Raw genomic sequence first — 19,216 nt, 5'->3', positions numbered from 1 at the left:
CCAGGGGCATATGCTACTTACATTGTCACAAGCAGCAGGACACTCAGGAAATGTTTCTTCTTTCAGGGCCTGAGCCTGGAGTGACCACCCAGGACACCTCCACGGTCACGGTCAGGCCGACGGTCCGCTCCACAACCGTGGAGCCAAAGCACACAGCCAGCCCGCAGTCCGTGGCCAGCCCTGAGTTCACCACGGCTGAGATGGTGACGATGTCCCACTACGGTAAAAGCAGGGGCTATCCTGGGCCCTGGTTTATAGCTCGAGCATCTAGACAGGCCCCTTCAGAGGCCAAGAGAATCTTGGGGAAGGGATGGAGCGGGTGTAGTTATGGCACCGGCACTCTTTCTGACATGGTCTGTGCATCTCAGAAGCCTCCATTTCCTTACCTATAAAATGGGACTAATAACCATGCCCGGCCACCTCCTGGTGGTGGTGGGGATCACGTGGCCCCAGACATGTGAAGGGCTGGAGTGCGGGGCGGCTTATTCCAGAGTCCTCCCCAAGCAGAGGCCTGGGAGCCTGAAATGTTATCAAGGCCCATTCGATGACCTGCTTTTAGGTCTGCCCAGCAGGCCAGGGCTGGGGTGAGGCGGGTGAGATGCTGCTCAGGGCAGCATCAGAAAGGACACCAAAAACCCAGCACTTAAATCGTATTTCACTGCATTATTTTTTCAAAAATCAAACCACCAAACTATGGACCGTGGGCCTGACACCTGGTCTTGTAAATAGAGTTTGATCAGAGCCAGGGTCCCAGTGAGGCAGGGTCCAGCAAGTGTAGAGTCGGAGCCTGTTGTCCTAAAAATCTGACGCTTTATTTTGCAGTATTGGCATCCATTTTTATTTCTTAAAAAATAGCACATTAAAATATTACTCAGTTACTAAGTTTTTTTGACAAGGGTGCAGGCTTTGAAGTTTTGTGCTTGTGGCTAATGCCTGACTCTCAGTGCTCAAGGAAGACCCGCCATTCATCTCTTTGCCCACCAGAGGGCGCCTGCGCTGGAATTTGAGTGGCCAGAATGGAGTTCATAGACTTTTCTAGCCTCCACCAAAAAAAAAAAAAAAAAAAAAAAGGCATATCAGCGGCTTTCAGGCATTTTTTCCTACCCCCTCAGAGTAGGTGAGACCTATGTCCAACCATAAACAAGGCAAAGCAGGAACTTCTGTGGTGGAAACCGGTTTGCTGGGTTTGGAGGTGGGCATTGCTTGAAAAAGCCATTTTCCAGATGGGCGGGCCGTGTTATGGGCTTCTCGCTTTGGGCCAAGGAGCCCTTGTAAGGGAAAAACTTCTCAAGGACCTTGCTGCTGCCGCCTTAAATTATTTTTAAGTTTCCTTAAATATGTGCAAATGTAGGGAAAGTCAGTATAATCTTCCTACACACACACACACACACACACACACCCCACACACACCCCCCTCCTCCAGCGGGCAGTATTCAAACCCAGGTGGGCTGGAGTATAACCAATGATGTCAGTCACTGCTCACCTGTGTGCATGTGGCCCAGGTGCGTGCGACTCATAAACTCATAAACTTTCCCAGAGCTCAGGGGCACATGTGTGCTGCTATGACGGGCTCCCCCCGGTTTTCTGACCTGGGGACAGCTTCCACAAGACTGTGGCACCTGGGTGCAGTCTGTGTCCTGGAGTCGCTGAACATCAGAGAGTCGGGAGGCTCTGTCCCACCCAGACCTGTCTCCTTTCCATCAAGTGCACCAGCAGGGCGAGCAGGCCCACCCGTGACCTCACCAGAGGCTGGGGATGCACCTGCAGGCTTTTGTCTCAAAGACCAGGGGCCTCCTCCCCGGCGCCTCGGAATGCTGGGCTAAGGAACACTCTTAAATCTGCTCTGAGTCCCATAACACGGCCTGCTAATGCGTAAGGCCCAGCGTGATACCTCTCAAACCCGGCAGAGGCTCCAAGTTCCTTTGAACTTTTTTTAAGATTTATTTGAGAGCGAGAGAGAGAGAGCGAGCGAGCGAGCACAAGCAGGGGAGAGGGAGAGAATCCCAGCCAGATTCCCTGCACAGCCTAACCTGGGGCTTGACCTCATGACCCCGAGATCAGGACCTGAGCCAAAATCAAGTGTCTGACGCTTAACCAACTACACCACCCAGGCACCCCTCTCTTGAACCTTTAAGGACACCAGGAAGCATCAGGCGTTTCCCTGTGTGTGTCAGTTGTCAAAACACCTGCTGTGTTTCCTGGGCCCTCACAGTGGAGCTCAGCCTTGCTTTGTCCTTTGTCCCATGCAGCCCTGGGCGACGCGGCCAGCAGAGGAGACGAGAAGAGGCCCAGGAGCGTGGGGGCGCTGTACATCATCCTCCCCATCCGTAAGCCCCCCGGCCTGGGCCCCTACGCTGCGACCGCCTGGGCCAGCTCACCTTTTCTTCCAGGCTAGGGGGGGGCCCCTTGTCCAGCGTCATTCACTCAGCAAATACAGTCGAGTGCCTACTGTGTGCCAGCCCGCTGCTGGGTCCCGGGGCCGCCCCTGGTTGAGGACGAAGCCCCCCACCTGCTCAGAGCTGACGCATCAGCCGGGGCCCGGCCCCGAGGTTGCTGCAGGGAAGGCCCCCGCCGCCTGAGGGACGCCTCCTGCTGAATCGTTCTCCTGCAGGGGGAGTCCAGGGAGTTGCACCCCCTCACCGCCCACCTCACCCCTGTCAGCCGCCCCTCTTTGAGTCACATTTGTTAATTCCTTTTCTGAGCAAACCCTCTCGAGGTGTCCCTTCCCCAGCCAGCCCAGTCACAGAGACCTACATGTCGTCTGGCTAGGAGGGGACTGACGTGGCAGTGGGACACCCCCCCCACCCCGGGCCGGCTGGTGAGGGCGGCGCCCACCCCCGTCCTCCCAACGGAGCCGGAGTCTCTCCCACCGTCTGGGCCTCGGCGAGAACTTTCTTCTTTATTTATAAGATTTTATTTTATTTATTTGCGAGAGAGAAGGAGCAGGGGGAGAAGCAGACTCCCCACAGAGCAGGGAGCCCAACTTGGGGAGCCCCAAGATTATGGCCTGAGCCCAAAGCAGACGTTTGACTGACTGAACCACCCAGGCCAGGATTTTTTACAAACCTGGGCTGGCTGAGCCCTTGGCTGTCCCCTGGTCTGGGCTCACCACCACGGGGCCCACTAGAAATGAGGCAAAGAGCATCCGGACGGAAGAAAGGAGTCTTGGCTCCCAGGGATCGGCTGCGGTCCCATTTCTGGAAGAAGGGAAGCCCCCCATGCGGTGACTCAGAGGAAACCTGGGAACATGAACCACCGTGGGGCATTTCCGGGCCGAGGCGCCACAGTGGGCCTCGAGTTAGAGATTTATTATGCACACAGGGAGGTTTTTTTTCTTAGTGGCTTCGAATTTGGACCAAAAAACCCCCCTCTCTACGTCAGAAGGCCCAGAGTCTGCTGGTGGTGTCCCTGGGTAGGGGTGCAGGGGGCTGGGCGCGCTCCGGGGCGCCCCCTGACCAGGCCCCCTCCCTCCGCAGTCCTGCTCACCCTCCTGTGCTTCGGGACCTTCCTCCTCTGGAAGAACTGGCGGCTGCGGAGCATCAACAGCATCAACTTCGACAACCCCGTGTACCAGAAGACCACGGAGGACGAGGTCCACATCTGCAGCCCGGACGGCTACACCTACCCTTCGGTGAGGGCCCCGCCCCCACCCAGAGGCTGGGGGACCCTCCAGAGCCCTTCTGGGGTGTGGGGGTGGACAGCATCAAGAAAAGGGGGTGAAACAAGCCAGTGGGGGCTGGGAGAGCCTAGATGAGGGGGCTGGGGCAGGCTTCCCCGAGGCTGGTGTGGCTGGAGCTGAGAACTGGGGGAGGGGAGTGTCGGGGCGGGGGGAGCCAAGGGAAGGGACAGGACAGGACTGGACTGGATGAGGCCCCTGGAGGAGGATTCTGGCTTTGCTCTCACAAGATGAGAGCCCCGGGAGAGTTCTGGGCTTGGCCTGACTTGGGGCTCACGGGCGCCCTCAGGTGGCTGTCGGGGGGAAAAGACTGGAGCCAAGGTCAGGAGCTGGGGACCAGGACAGAGGCCACTGCGCTGGTCCCAGCCAGCGATGAGGGGGGCTGGGGGGCCGGGAGGCGTAGGTGGCCTCTGGCCATGTTTACTGAACATTGGCCTGATCGCTTCCGGCGTTTCTCTTTCGTGACAGAGACAGATGGTCAGCCTGGAGGACGAGGCGGCGTGAGCTGCTGCTTCCAGGCCTGTCCTTCCCCGGAACCTGCTGCTGGTCACGGGCAGGAAGAACACTTTCTCCCCAGACCCTTGACCTGCCCCAGACCCTTCCTGAGACCTTGACGCCTCCCGTTTCACTCAAAGAAAGCAGCGAACCCAAAGCAGCGCCTGCAGCCGCTGGGCCTGTCCTGCCAGAGCTTTGTTCTATATATTTATTCGTCTGGGAGGCAGACGGGCTTCCAGCGGCGCCCGTGCAACGGGTTGAGGTCGGAATTTTTTTTCTTTATGACTAGTGGAGAGGAGAAGGCTGCATGAGCTGGCGTCTCTGCCCTCTCCAGGGACCGCCAGAGGGACAGAGAAGGCCAAGGGGCTTGGCTGGGAACTAGAGAGCAGACCTTACCCTCCCTGCGAGGTCCTGGGTGGCTGCTCCAGCCCTGCCCGTCCGCACCCCAGCCCGAGGCCCTAAACTCAGGAGTAACCGCGCTCACCTCTGCCTTGCTGGACAGCCAGCGCTCACTGTTGCTTTGCTGTACCTCAGGTCCGGATCAAACTCGGGTTTTCCAAGCGAGGTCTGTGCCCACACCAAGACTCTGGCATTGGTCTTGACCTGGCCAAATCCAGCATCCTGGGGGTGGGGCCAAGTGAGTCCCGTTCATTCACCGAAACCTCCACACCGTCCCCAGGTTACCGGTTGCCCTTAATATGGATTAAGTGCCTGAGATGCCCAGTTAGCTGATGTGTGCAGACAGCGGCCTCCGGTCTCTAAGAGCATCCTGTGGTCCAGGCGTGGTGGCCTGGACCCCAGCCCCCGCGCCTGCGCCAGACCCTTCCAGATCCCTCGAGCACTTTTTTTTTTTTTAAGTTCAGGGCTGTATCTTGTGTAACGTTGACATTGTTACTGTTTTGCACTGGTTTCTGTTCCAGTTGGGATGGGCTCCGGGCCCGCGTGGACAAACGTGTGTGATCTCGGGGCCTCTCCCCTCTCCCCGCGGAGCGCCTCAAAGCTGCCACCTTCACTCTCCGGCTAGTGTTCCTGCTGCTGTGCAGACGCCCTGAGCCATTCATTTCCCCCAACAAGATGCTTTGTCGTTGATGGGTGCCTGTCCAATACATGCAGGGCCTCTTAGCCCCTTAAGACATCCCCCTGGGCTCTGTCGGCTCACAGGACTTAAAATGTCTTTGCCATGCTCTCAGCCGTGTCGCCTTTCTGACCAAAGAGAGAAGAGGCGGCCTCCTGCCTGCCTGGCCTCGTCCGGGGCCTGCCTGTCGCTCCCCGCATGACCGCCCGACACTGTGCCCTACCCTCTAGGAAACTGTGAAGCCTTTTCTCCTGCCGAAGCATGTAAATAATCCCTCGTACAGATCCCGGGGGGGCTTTTTTGTTATGTTTGCACTTTGTATATTTGTTAAACGTGTATCACTTCTATATATGAAACAAAGATCTATTTATTTTTGCAAACCCTGGTTGCTGCATCGCTGACCCCTCCAGGGGCTCTGCCTTGGGGGGAAGCCGTCTCTGAGACGCCTCTTTTTGTACAAAGATTAGTGCAAAGCTCTTCAGGAGAATCGTGTCTGTGTTGTATATATGGTGGGTTGCTTTTGGGGGGTGGGTATCGCTTTTTAAACCACTGTATAGAATGTTTTTATAGCCCGAATGTCTTACTGTGATCAATTAAATTTCTTAAATGAACCGCTGGCAAAACCTGGACCGTTTTCTTCCTCCAGTGTCTGGGCTCTTCCTTCTGTGCATGGGTGGGACTCCCCCCAGAAGATGGATCTGGAAAAGGGAACATTTTCTCAGAGCTCGGGATGGCCTACAGGCTATGGGGTGCTTCCCTGACTTGGGGTTTTGCTAAGTTTCCAGCATACACCTTCACAGAATCGGCATCTATGGGATATCTGTGTTGTGGGCTGGGTCCTGGTCTAGGCATGTGGGATACCGCAGTGAATAAAACCATAGAAGTGAGTAAGAGTCTGCCCTCAAGGAGCTGACATAGTAGAAGGGGAAATAGATACAGTGCTTATAATGTTAGAAGAATATTCTAGAAGAATTTTTAACAGGGCAATGGGACAAAGAAGTGACTGGCAGGGAGAGGACTCCTTTCAGGAGGGCTCAGGAAAGGATTCTCTAAGGAGGTGACATCTGAGCTGAATCCAGAAGCTGAACTGGGAGGAAGAGTGGCCTGGGGCCGACACCTGCTCCAATTCCCACCTGGTCCAATCAACAGATGACCGTTTGGGGTCCTGGAGCAGTTGCTGTGAGGTTTTCTTAAAGGATGAAACAGGATAAACACCTGTGAAATTAATTAGTAAGATATAAAACGAGATTTTCCAACACAAATCCAACTAATCATGAGTTCCAGCAAATTCTCGTGTTCCATAGCGGCAATATTTGGCGAGAGCTGTGGGCGTCCAGCCACATGCTTCCCTGTTCTTTGGTGCACCCCGGCTTTACCGGGGTCTGGACCTGTTGGCCCTTAAGACCCCTTTCCCTGAGCATGGTAGATCAAACGACAAGTGGTCTAGGCGGGTCCCTGGGAGGGTGCGCTCAGGGACACAGTAGTGGACAGATAGAAAGAACTTAATATGGGGAACTGCAAAAAAGAGACCAAAAAAACTATGTAAAAAAGACCAAACCATCATGATGTGCCAGCTCACACTCCAGGATTCCACTCGAGGTCCCTAAAGAAGTCTGGTTCATAGATCCCGGAAGGAGATGGTGGGCGCCAGGGGCTGGGGGAGGGGCGTGGCAAGTTGGCATTCAGTGGGGACAGAGATTCAATTTGGGAAGAAGGAAGTTCTGGCCATGGCCGCGCAACCATGATTGTACTTGATGGTTAAACATGGTTAAGATGGCGAATTTGATGTTGTGTGTATTGGAACACAATCTAATACTAAATGGTAATTTAGAGACCAAATTGGGGAACAATGAGGCAGCCAGAAGTAAGCAACAGCGTAGGATAGGGCTGGCGTCACTGGACCCCGGGAGGGAGCCGGTGGGAGCCTCCCAGGAGACACTGTATGGCAGACAAAAAAGGGAGATTCCGCGTCTCCCCTCCTCCCGGTGCTCTCTCCCACCAGCGGCCCCCGTTGGTTGAATCCAGCTGGACCTGGGGAATGGGGTCCCCTGCATTACAGGGCAGAGGAAGGGAGAGCAGGACAGGGGGGTGGGGGGAGGGACGAGCCAGAGTGCCCGACAATGGGGTGGGAAGGAACACATCCTGCGCCAGGCCACCTAGTTTGGGATGTGTGACCTTGGGCCCAAGAGAGCCTCAGTTTCCCCAACTGAAACTGGGCTCAGTGCTAATCCCCCTCCCAGGCTCGGAGCGGGGGGGGGGGGGGGTCGAGGGCTCTGCGCATGCCCAGAGAGGAAGGCCGGGCGCTGAGAGCCTGTTATCTTTTCTGTGTCCACAGGGTGGCACTTCCTTCCTTCCTTTCCGCCTTTTGTCTTGGGAAGGTTCCAAAATGCCTCTGGGGGTGAAAACTGAGCAGACCGCACAGGACGCCGCGGGCCGCACCGGGCGCTCGATAATTGCTTGATTGACTGATTCCATGCTCAGCCGCGTGGCAAACGGGACAAATGAGCGTGAATGGCTAGGCGAACAGAAGGGGCCTGGAGGTGTCGACGGGGAGGTGGCAGGACTGGGGGGGGGGGTGACCCTGGGCCAAGGGCACGCATGGGAGTGGCCAGAGGTGATGGAAGCTTCTTACCCGTATCTGGCTTCAGCTGTTTTCTGCTGAAGGGCTGGTGACTGAAATCCTTCCTCGGTGACCCCACAGCACCCCCTGCATGTGACACGGACACGCAGGGCTTAGAGCTTCATGACAAATAGGAGCAAAGACTTCTTGGGCATTAAATCGTCTGCTCCTCCGTGTGGGCCCCTGAGGAGAGGACAGTAGCCAGCGCCCATTTCACAGATGGGAAAGGGAAGGCTTGGGTCACTGGGCTCAGCTCACGAAGCTCTGGGGCGTGGGCAGATAGTTGCCACCCCGTCGCTTCCCCTACTGGCTGTGAGGGGTAGAGGGGACAGATTCTTAGGGCTCAGAACAGGGTCTCCTATTGGAAGGCCACCAGAGAACTGTGATGGTGCTGGTTCTGCCAGAGCAGAGACATCCTGCCGCTTGGGGACTGTCACCCCCAAGGACAGGGTGGGGGACTGGCAGTCCTGTCCTCCTCTGCTCTGAGAGCTCAGTAGCTCTGGCCAGGACGGGGTGGGTGGCGGGAAGAAGTTGCTCCCCTAAGCTTGATACCCCCAACTTGTGTCCTCTGCTGCCCCCACCCCCACCCCTGGCAGCCCAAACCACAGCTGCCTGCGGTGAGTCAGGCTGGAGCCTGCGGGACTGAGCCCAGGTCCGAGAGGGAGAGGGGAGTGGAGGGGGGTGTGCAGAGGGTTGCCCTTCACCCCCCACCCCCGCAGCTTCCCCTGCCAGCCCCTCCCCTCTGCCGGGGGTTGGGGGTGTGGGGGGTGTGGGTAGGGGGTTGTCAGTGCCTCCTTCAGTCCCCCAGGAAGTAAATTCTCTGAGCAAGGGATGAGGGCGAGCCCTGGTCACATCAGCCACCCTGCAGAGCTGGGCAGCAGAGTTGGGGGGGGGTGGAGGCAGGGCAGCCCTGGGGACTCCTGGGTCTGGTCCAGCTCCCACTCCAGAAAGCTCGGGTTTCAGCCTTGCTTCCTGCCCTTGGTGGAGGGGCTCCCTCCTCCCGGAGCCCCACCCTCCCAGGCCCAGCTGCTCTGCTTATCCTGGCCTCGACTCCCACGCTGTGCCTGGGGTGGAGTGGGGAGCTTCGGGGTTCACAGCAAGACCAGCCCCCTAGAAACGCTGGGCTACTGCAAGGTGTCCTGTGCTGAAGACTCCCTTTGCCAGGTCCCAACTCCGGTCCTGCCTGGAATCTGAAATCCTCTCCAGTTCTTACTGGGGACTGCAGGCCCAGCATGATCAAGCAACCACTCCCTACTCCAGACCCTGTGGGATCAATCCCCCCCACCCCCTGCCCCACTGCTTTGCTACCCTTGCACACCCAAGGAGTGCTGTTCCCTCTGCCGGGATCATGATCTCCACAGTTCTGCACACTGGGGCCTCAGGTCCGGGCTCCAATGCCCCCCTCCTCCCCAGGGCCTCCTATAGAAATCCCCCCCCCGACCCCGCCCAGAACAGCAACAGCTTTTATCACTAACTGGAAGGGGGAGTTCAGTACCCGAACTCTGGGTCCAGTTCAAACCTGGCTCTGCTGCTCATCTCCTGTGAGAACTTAAACAATTAACTGGTATACTCTCTGTGACTCAGTTTCCTGAGTTTCCTTCTCAACCCATTCGTCTTGGCCTCCACTGGAGTGTGGCTCCCTGATGCGAGGCATGGTCCGGTGGGTCAGAGATGCCCCGCCCACATTTCTGAGTCAGTTGGGGAGCCTGCAGGAGCTCCCAGGACCACATCCCCAGGAACCCAAGCCCTGTCTTGAGGACAACCTTTCCGGTATCTCCCTAGCCAGTCCAGAGAGATCAGGCCTGGGCCTCATATCCAATAACGGAGGTTTGATTCCAGCCCCAGAACCCCGTGTCCCAGGCACATGCACTCGTGCTCACCACCAGCCACGTCCCCCCATATATGAACTAGGAAGAGCTCTATTCACAGCTCACGTGGGGACAGGGGTGGGGGACACTGGGTGGGCCACCCAGGGCAACGAAAGTCCTGGGGGTTTAGAGAAAGAGGCCCAGGGCCCCTCGGGGGCAGCCAGCTCGGGACTGGCCCCACAACTGCGGAGTGTGAGGGCCTCCACTCTCCCTCAGCATTTCCTGAGCGCTTTCCCCAGAACACCGACTACAAGCCAGGTCAGCTGGGCCTTCAGACCTCTGACTTGTGGCCAACTATCCGCGATGACTTTATAGGGAACATCAGCTTTGCAGCTCCAACAACACAGGCTCGTGCTCCCCACTGCTGGGCCTCTTTCTCCCCGGGTCACCTTGAAAAAGGGGCTGCCACCCCCGAGGCCGCCCCTCGTTGGCAAAGCCGAGCTGCTCCTCCACGGACTCCTCAGCCCTACTGTGGGGGCTCAGACTCCAGGGGTATCACTGTCCTGTGACTTTGGGCATGTGACCGGACCATTCCGTGCCTGTCAGCGCGTCTGTAAGATGAATGCTCTTTCCCGGCTTGGGAAGGCGCTGGGGGGCACACGAGGGGAAGAGGGTCAAGCCTCCGCTCTACGGGCACAAGGCCAGTGAGCGGGCTCCCCACTCGCGGGCATGGGGACACGGATCTCACTTCTCCTTCAGCCAGGCTGGGCCAAACCCACAGCAGGCCCGTGGCCGGCCTCCGGAGTCCCGGGGCGGGTGACCACCACTGCCGGGGCGGCTCTCCGAGGAAGGCCGCGCAGGGGTGGGTCTGAGGCTGGCCTGCCGGCTGTCCTGGGCACCCAGCCAGCCCTGGGCAGTGAGTCAGGGCCCAGGCATGTGGAGGGCCGGGTCCTCTCCCGGCCCCTGTGAGCTCAGGCGCCTCCCTGCGCCCGCCAGGCCACGTTCCTTACCCAATTGCTCACGCCGCCGGCCAGTCCCCGGGGGTGGTGGTGGGTGTTGCTGTCTGGGTCGACAGAGGCACACGGCCGCTCTGAGCCGGGGTTCACACGGCCTCCCTGAAGGGACCGTCTTCTTTTGGGGGAAACTGAGCTCCAAGCTGGCCAATACCTCCTCGGCCCCCTCCCAGAACCAAGCAAAGCGACTGCGTGGAGGGAGAGCCGGCCCACGGAGGGCTTTAGGGCCTGGGCCTCGGGCGCTCTCGGGCTCTGGTCTGCAGCGAGCTCCATGGCGCACACCTGCTTGCCTCTCCCAGGCACCTGCAGGCCTGCTTGATGCAAGGATGGGCGGGTCGCCTGCCCAGGGGCTCTCAGCTGGGCTGGTCAGATTCTCACGTGCTCCCCCCGAACCGCTCCCCCCCCCTCCCCCGGCAGGGTGCACTGCTGGCACCTTCCCCGCTGCCATCAAGCAGGTGGAGGCCAGCTGTTAGCATGACAGCAGCTACTCAGATGACCACGTGTGGCCACCTGGCCGGTTCTTGGCTGAGGCTGCAAGGTGGGGGGGCACTGCCTCACGTGTGCTCGACTGAGGGGGTCTCCTGGCATCCAGAGGGTGGGGGCCGGGAATGCTGCTCAAGGTCCTGCAATGTCCAGGACAGCCTGTACTACAGAGAATGACTGGGCCTGATGTCCCTAGGGCTGAGGTGGGAAAACCCTGGTCAAGTTCAAGAGTTTTGCCCCTTGGAGGCTGATGGTACAAACAGGAGGCTTGCGCCTATTTCATGCCATAAAAGACCCTACCTACCGATCTTGAAAATGAAAACAGCTCAGAAGGAATTATGAGACCATTTACTCGAACACGTAAAGCCAAGCCCTTGGCATAGAAACAGAACCTCGAAGGTTCTGGGAATCCCTGTGAACCGAGTGAACTGGTCCATTCCCCTAGAGTCTGACAGGCAGGCTTCCTGCCCCAGAACCCGCAAGGGTGACCTGAGTGGACCGTGTCTGGTGCCCATGATCACTCAGAAGCCGCTGGAACCTCCTGCTCACTGCTCTGCCTGGAATGCCTCCTCTCCAGTCGGAAACCACTGTAACCCGGCACCTTCTAGAAACAACTCCGTTATGCGGCCGTGTAAAAACCCCAGACCAGAGGACCGTGCCATACCTCCCGACCGGGCTGTACATAGAAGGCAGCCCCTAGGTTTGAAGGGAAACTACTTCCCTTCTCTGCCCTCAGGCAGGCAGGCTGGCCTTAAGCTTCCCATTCTCAGCGGTACCCCAGGTCATTGGGGACAGGGGAGGGGGGACATGGAGTTCGGCCTGGGTTGGATGCTGCATCAGTTAGATTTACTTGAGCTGGGGCGCCTGAGAGGCTCAGTGGGTTAAAGCCTCTGCCTTCGGCTCAGGTCATGATCCCAGGGTCCTGGGGTTGAGCCCCGAATTGGGCTGTCTGCTCAACGGGGAGCCTGCTTCCTCCTCTCTCTCTGCATGCCTCTCTGCATACTTGTGATCTCTGTCAAATAAATAAATAAAATCTTAAAAAAAAAAAAATTTACTTGACCTGTGGAGCGCCTGGCTGGCTTAGTCACAAGACTACGTAGTCTCCCCTCATAAATTAGTCCAGTGCTGGGGCACCTGGGTGGCTCAGTGGGTTGAGCGTCTGACTCAATCTCAGCTCAAGTCTGGATCTCAGGGTCATGAGTTCAAGCCCTGTATTGGGCTCTACACTGGTTGGGAAGCCTACTTCAAAAGAAAAAGTGCAGGGGCGCCTGGGTGGCTCAGTTGGTTAAGCATCTGACTCTTGCTTTCAGCTCGGGTCATGATCTCAGGATCATGGGGCTGAGCTCTCCCGTCAGGCTCCACACTCAGACCGGAGTGTACATGTCCCTCTCCCCCTGCTCACTCTCTCTTTTTCTCGCTCAAATAACTAAATAAAATCTTAAAATAAAAGTCCAGTGCTGCTGATACCCAGCTCCACGGTCATCAGGCAACCAGGCTCCCATCAACCCTAGCGGCTTGTATCCCTCCTTACGTGCGGCAACAGGGCTGCCAGGGCTCCAGCCAGCACCTCCATGTTCCAGTTCTGGGCACATGGTGGCACTCAAGACTATGCTCCGAGTCACTACAAAAGGGCCCATCTTGAAACACAGATGACAAAGACACAGGACGGGTCATTGTACACTATGGTGCCATATGCACAGTGTGGCCACAATGTAAAGCTGCGGGTCTAGTCTCCAGGGCAGTTCTCCAAAGTTCCCTAGCCAAGGCTGCGCCAGCACTGAGGCCAAAGGCCTCAAAAGACAAACCCCAAAAGACAAACAAAAAACCCAAAAAAACCCAGACTATTTGTGTACAAACATTTAATGTCCAGTTTCTCTCACCCTTGAGGCACTGACCGCCCAGCACGCTTGCGTCGTGCCGTGGGTGGAAGTGTCCCTGAGGCCCCCGGCTACCAGTCTGTGTCCACCAGGCTCCAGAGATAGTCGCTGATGAACTTCTTGGAGAGCTGGGTGCTGTCCAGGTGGAGAGGCTGGGCCACGCTGGGGCCGTGATGGACTGAGGGCACAGATGTAAGGAAGCCTGACACACACGGCACCCCCGGGATCCCAGGAGCAAAGGATACCCCCTCTGAAGAAACTATAAGACCGTATTTAGAGACTGAACGAGATTTCTGTGAACAAAAAGTTGATTTCTGATAGCGTACTCTTTACAAAACATTGTGCTGAAATACATATAAAATCTACCATTTTAGCAAGTTTTTAAGTGTAGAGCTCAGTGGCATTAAGTACAGGCACAGGGTTGTGCAGCCATCCCCACTATTGTCTCCAGAACTTTCCATCTTCCCCATGGACCAGAGACTCCCCTTCCCCTTCCCCCGGGCGCCTGCCGTCTACTTCCTGTCTCTGTGGCTTTGACTCCCCTAGGGACCCTTCCTGTCTGTGGAACAAGATACCCGTTTACTTGTTATGTCCGGCTGGTTTCACTTACCATGTCCTCCAGGTACATCCATGTTCTAGTATGTGCCAGAAACTTCTCCCTTACTACGCGGAACATACCTCAAGGACGGGTACACCAGCGTGTGCTTACCCAGCAATCTGCCACGCCATCACTGGGTCGCTCCCACCTTTTGGCCGTGGGGACCACCGCCGTCACGCACACAGGTGTACAACTATCTCTTCGATATTCTGCTTTCCGTATTTTTGTGTTTGTACCCAGAAGGGGGGCTGAGGGGTCCTCCGGGGGTTTGGGGGACCTGCTGGACAGCGGTTCACAGCGGCTCTACACCCCCCATCGCCACCAGCGGCGCACCCGGCTCCGCTTTCTCCGCAAAGGATACTGCCTTTGACCATGCCCGCCTCACTCTCGTAGTCCCACTCGATTTTACTGATTCGGTGATAAAGCTGAGCCACGTACCTGTATGAGAACACACACACACACACACACGAGAGAGAAAAGTCAAACACACACACACACAGGAGAGAGAAAAGAAAGTCACCCGGGCATGGACTCCAGCTCAGAGCTGTGGATCACACCCGCCGCCCTGAGTGCCAGAGGGACCTACACAGCTGAGGGGATGGTGACCGTCGTGTCTTCGTCCACTTCCCTTTCCTGTCTCTCCAGACCCGCCTCGATCTCCTTGAGCTCCTCCAGCTCTCGGGTGAGCTGAGTAAAGCAGGCAGTTAAGGTCGCCTCGCTCTGGAGGGGGGGCTGCCCGTGCTAACCCCAGCCACGGGGAGGCCCAGGGTCCCTGGATCGAAGCCCAGCGCCCAGCGGGAATGAGCCGGCGTCCCCGCGGAGAGCCCGAGGCCCGGCCGCCGCACGCAGCGGGAAGGATATTGGAGGCTGGCCTTCACGCAGGCGTCCTCCTCGCCCGCCTTCTGAAGCTCCTCTTGGAGCTGCTGCAACTCGACGCCGCCCTGGTGCGCCCGCTCTTTGGCATCAAGGAGGCTCTGGGCCACTTCTTCCTCCATGGCCAGGATCTCTGGGGGTGGGGGAGAGAAGGCTGAGGCCCTTGCGCGTGGTTTCTCCTGGGTCTGCCCGTGCCGGAGCCTTGGCCACTCCTTGCTTCCTCGCCTACGGCTCCCCAAACTGCTGGTCCTGTTTCCAAAAGCCCACCACTCCGTTCCACCCAGACCTCGCAAAAGTACTTCCATGTCACCAAAACACATTTGAATCCGCCCCAAAAAATGAACAAATGGGTAAAGAAATCAAGAAATCAACCACTCCAGCCTTTCCTTGCACACCTAGTCTTAATTTATAATGTCACGTTCAACTCTATTGCCCAAGTAAGAAGCTTGGCCCTCGCTTTCCACATCCAATTAGCGATCCAGGCCTGGCCTGGCCAGTCCCCTCTTCCTGGCCAGCGGGAACCCCCCCACGGGTTCCTCCAGGATCAACCCAACAGCCTCCCCCCCCCCCCCGCTCCCCGCTTTGGTCTCTCTTATTGCCAATCCCTTCTGCTCTCTGCCTCTATGGTGGCTGCCTTAGAGACCAAACGAGAAGTCCCTCCCCTCCTCAAAGACCACCCATGGCCCACTAGTGTCTAAAAGATAAGGCCCGGGTCCCTCTGAGCATCTTCAACTTCATCGACAGCCTTTCTCGCTACTTTTCACCCCACCGTGTGCTCTCCTCACTGCTCTGGCCACAGAGATACCTCATCATTCTGCAAATAAGCCCCGTTTCTTTTTACAGGGCCAGGTCTCCACCTGCCTGTCCACTATGGAATGCCGCTGTGCTCCTGCCCATTGTGCACTCCTGGACCCAGCCTTCTAGACCTCCTGCACAGTGCACAACTTGGGCAGCTGGACACTCTCCTCTCCCTCCTAGGGTGCGGCCATACTTCCCTGACAGCACCCCAGTTCCGAATGATTCATTCCTCCTCTTTCCTTCTCGAATCAGGGATTGCATCTTAGTTACCATAGATCACCAGCACCTACTCAGAATAAACATGCTTTGAACAAAACATCCAGAAAGATCAAAAACACCCTAACAAGGTTACCATGTTCCTTCCCAGACAGCTGGAGAAACCCGCCAACCTAAAGAAGGCACAGATGGAAATGCTTCCCAAAGGGCTGGCGTTTAAGTGTTTACAAACTTACATTAAGTTAATTTTTCATCAAAATATTATATGGATATGGCTGTGAAAATTTAAACACACACAAAGGCACCCCCGGCCCCCGCCAGCCTCTCCACCCCTCTGAAGCAGCCACTTTCAACTCATCACTGTTTTCTCTGGCTTTGACCTTCACATTTCTAAATAATCTGCTTATGCTGCTATTTCTCGATTTGTCTGTTTTAAACAGTGCCTGCTGACTTCCTGTTAGGATAGCTGAGGGTCTGGTTCTCTTCTGCAGCCTTCCTGCCCCTACTCCCCTCACCCTCCCCACAGACAATCTGAGTCTCCTTGGATTCCTCCCTGGGAGGGTCCTCCTCCCTCACAAGCCTCTGAGGGATGCGGCTTTAGCCCTGCCCCCATGGAGAGGTGGACAAGAAGCCCCAGGATGTTCAGTGACTTGCCCACAGACGCTTAGCTCTGAAGCCCGGATCTGAACTGAATCCCAGCTTCCTGGTCCACTGACTCCTGTCTCCCCAGCCCCAACTCCATCCGTTCTGCTAAAACCCAGGCAGTCTGGGTGATGCCATCTTCTCCCCAAACCATCAATGGAGGGGGAGGGAATGGAGTGGGGAGGAACGAGAGAGGCGGAGGAGAGAAGAAGACTCTGACTGGGCATCCACCGCACTTACAACCTCCAAACTCCTGTTGCCAGCAGGGTCTTGCTGTGGCTGATCTCACCTTCAGCACTTTTTCCTGGGTCTCCAAGCTCACTCTCACCTTGTGACCTTGGCATTTGCAGTCACCTCTGCCAGGAACACTCTTCCCCCAACCCATCCCCTGCCTAGCTCCTAGGTCATTTCAGTCTCAACCCAAACAGCATCTCCGTGTGAAATATAACTGTAAAAAGGCATTTAAAAAACAAAAAAAAACAACAAAAAAACCCTGGCAACGAAACCACTGCGGAAAACCGGATGACAGTTTCTCAAAGATTAAATATCAAATTACCATGTGATCTAGTGATTCCACTTCTGGGAAAATGCAAAAAGAAGAATTGAAAGCAGGGACCCAAAGAGATATTTGCACACCCATGTTCATGGCAGCATTATTCACAGCAGCGGGGGGGGGGGGGGTGGCTGGAAGCTACCAACGGTCCGTCAGTGGATGAATGGACAAACAAAATCAGGTATGGCCATACAGTAGAATATTATTCAGCCCTACAAGGAAAGGAAATTCTGACTCGCTACAATGTGGATGAATCTTCAAAACATTGTGCTAAGTGAGTGCCTCAATCAGTTAAGCATCAGGCTCCCTGCTCGGCGGGGAGTGGGCTCCTCCCTCTGCCTCTGCCTGCTGTTCCTCCTGCTGCGTGCAGCACAAGAGAGACAGAGTTTGTCTCTCTGTCCAAATAATGAATAAAATCTTAAAAAAAATAAATAAATAAAGGGGCGCCTGTGTGGCTCAGTGGGTTAAAGCCGCTGCCTTCGGCCCAGGTCATGATCCCAGGGTCCTTGGATCCAGCTCCACATCAGACTCTCTGCTCAGCGGGGTGCCTGCTTCCCTTCCTCTCTCTCTCTCTCTCTCTCTCTCTCTGCCTGCTTCTCTGCCCACTTGTGATCTCTGTCAAATAAATAAATAAAATCTTTAAAAAAAAAGTTATTCTCTTTAAATAAATAAGTAAATAAATAAAAAATAAAAAGAAACCATTGTGCTCAATGAAATAAGCCAGACACGAAATATAAAAAATAAAAAGAAAATAAGCCAGACACAAAATTCCAGGACTCCAGTTTATATGAGGCCCCTAGAATAGTTCAAAATCCATAGAGACGGGAAGCAGAATGGTGGGTGCCAGGGGCGGGGAGGAGGGGAAATGGGGAGTTAGTGTTTAACGAATACAGTTTCAGTTGCGGACAATGAAAACATTCTGGAGATGGACGGTGGGGTTGGTGGCAATGATGTCAATGTGCTTAACGCCACTGAACTGACCCTTAAAAATGGCTAAAATGGTAAGTCTTCCAACAATTTTATACCACGCCAACATTGTTAGCCTTAAAAGCCATAAAAACCTGGCACTGAGAGCAGTAACAATGGGTGCTATCAGCGGTCCCATTTTACAGATGAGGACACTGAGGCTTGAGAGGGCAGCCACTGGACTGGGGCCACAAGCCTCATGAAATCCAGGTCGGAGGCTGAGTGAGCCCCTCTCACCTGTGGGAGAGGCTCGATCAAATCCTCTCTCTCCAGCATGTTAAGATATTTATCAGCAAAGCTTTTTTCCCTTAACTTCAAGAGTCTTACATTTGCTGGTGTCTTAAATTTCACGTAAATGGTATTATCTACCCACTGTTCTCTCCAAGTAAAGCAGGAGGCACTTTCCCAGGATTTGTTTAATCCCACCACGGCCCTGGCTCCCTCCCAAGCCTCCTTGGGTTTCTGCTAAAACATCCTCTTTCCAAAAGGCTTTCACTGACCCGCCCCAAAACATCACCACACCCTCCTATACAATCCAGTATTTCTCCTTAGCCCATCATTCCCGACTTACCCATTTTTCTTGTTTATTTTCTGACCTCCCCCCACTAGCATTAACAATCCTCCTAAGGGATTTTGTCTGTTTCCTTCTCGCTTCCACCCTGGACTGGCACGCTACCTGGCACACAGCAGGTGCTCGGTAAAACAGCTGAAACACCTCAGGAAGTGCGGATGCTGGGAGCTAAACTCGGTGCTTTGACTCCTGAGCCCCACTCCGGACCCTGAGTTCCCCAGCTCCTGCTCACCGAACGCTCAGCGTTGGGCCAGACCCTGCGAACTCCTAATATTCACCAACTAACTCCCAGGGAGGTGGCTGCCATCCTGAAGCCCAATTCACGGGTGGGGAGGAAACTAAGGCTCAGAGGGGGCGGTGTCTACGGGAAAACGAGGCAGGGATGGGAGCGCCCAGGAGGGAGGGTTTCGAGGCGGACCTGCCGCCCCCTGCCATAACGCGGGCCTGGGTCTCGGCCGCCCCCGGCCCCAGCCCTGACCTCGCAGCCGTTGCTCGGCGTTGTCTTGCGTCTCCAGCAGGCGCTCCACCACTTGTTCGTGGCGTCCCAGCAGCCGCCGTTGCTGTGCCTCCGCGCGGTTAGCGCCTAGCAGGCTCAGCAAACCCTGGCTCACCTCTTCCATGTCGCGGAAGGCCGCCATGACTACGCCAGGACCATTCCCGCGCAAGTTTAACTGCCCTCAGGGCCCGCCCCTTTCCCAAAGACTGCCGTTTCCATTGGCTTGGTCCTCCATCAGTCATCAGGGAGTGGGCGGGAGGTAGCTTCAGGTCTGGCCTAGTGCGCCTGCGCCGGCGCCTCCGTCAGTCTCCGGCGATGGCTAATCGGCGCAGGGAGGGGAGGTGTGCGCCCGCGGGAGTCCTGCGTGATGCGCCTGCGCAGGCTGGAAAGCGTCTGGCAGGTCCCGAAGCTGTTTGTTTTCTTGGCAGCCCACGGCCTCCAGGGCGGGGTTCTAGG

General features: G+C 56.2%; 2 protein-coding genes and 1 long non-coding RNA gene across 3 annotated transcripts in view; 1 reads left to right on the top strand and 2 right to left on the bottom strand.

Annotated features, from left to right (window-relative positions):
• LDLR (low density lipoprotein receptor) overlaps nucleotides 1–5,857 on the top strand; it is a 34,489-nt gene extending 28,632 nt beyond the window's left edge. The window contains exons 15-18 of the mRNA XM_004748405.3: nucleotides 67–222; nucleotides 2,250–2,327; nucleotides 3,477–3,631; nucleotides 4,145–5,857. Coding sequence (XP_004748462.1) covers nucleotides 67–222; nucleotides 2,250–2,327; nucleotides 3,477–3,631; nucleotides 4,145–4,180 — 425 coding nt within the window. The 3' untranslated portion in view covers nucleotides 4,181–5,857. The remainder of the gene's footprint in view (nucleotides 1–66; nucleotides 223–2,249; nucleotides 2,328–3,476; nucleotides 3,632–4,144) is intronic.
• Nucleotides 5,858–8,565, bottom strand: LOC106005432. Its single transcript, XR_001178773.2, has 3 exons — nucleotides 7,879–8,565; nucleotides 6,380–6,461; nucleotides 5,858–5,944 (listed from the first exon to the last, which is right to left on the bottom strand). It is a non-coding gene; the product is annotated as an uncharacterized LOC106005432 (long non-coding RNA).
• Nucleotides 8,566–13,014: 4,449 nt separating this feature from the next.
• SPC24 (SPC24 component of NDC80 kinetochore complex) lies at nucleotides 13,015–18,941 on the bottom strand. The gene is made up of 5 exons (XM_004748404.3): nucleotides 18,743–18,941; nucleotides 14,507–14,651; nucleotides 14,232–14,336; nucleotides 14,007–14,083; nucleotides 13,015–13,225 (listed from the first exon to the last, which is right to left on the bottom strand). Exons 1-5 carry the CDS (start codon nucleotides 18,900–18,902, stop codon nucleotides 13,119–13,121), a joined length of 594 nt encoding a protein of 197 aa, XP_004748461.1. The 5' UTR covers nucleotides 18,903–18,941; the 3' UTR covers nucleotides 13,015–13,118.
• Nucleotides 18,942–19,216: the final 275 nt, after the last annotated feature.

The sequence above is a fragment of the Mustela putorius genome, unplaced genomic scaffold, assembly GCF_011764305.1.
Source record: "Mustela putorius furo isolate JIRA1106 unplaced genomic scaffold, ASM1176430v1.1 tig00000095_pilon_pilon_pilon, whole genome shotgun sequence".
Lineage (NCBI taxonomy): Eukaryota > Metazoa > Chordata > Mammalia > Carnivora > Mustelidae > Mustela > Mustela putorius.
Note: the sequence above shows the minus strand (reverse complement) of the source record. Positions and strands in the feature narration are given on the sequence as shown.

Coding starts and splice junctions, on each gene's coding strand:
- SPC24 (XM_004748404.3), bottom strand. CDS start 18,902: ATGGCGGCCTTCCGCGACATGGAAGAGGTGAGCCAGGGTTTGCTGAGC. Junction 14,652..18,742: donor CGCCGAGCAACGGCTGCGAG/GTCAGGGCTGGG, acceptor CCCCACCCCCAG/AGATCCTGGCCATGGAGGAA. Junction 14,337..14,506: donor TGCGTGAAGGCCAGCCTCCA/ATATCCTTCCCG, acceptor TGCCTGCTTTAC/TCAGCTCACCCGAGAGCTGG.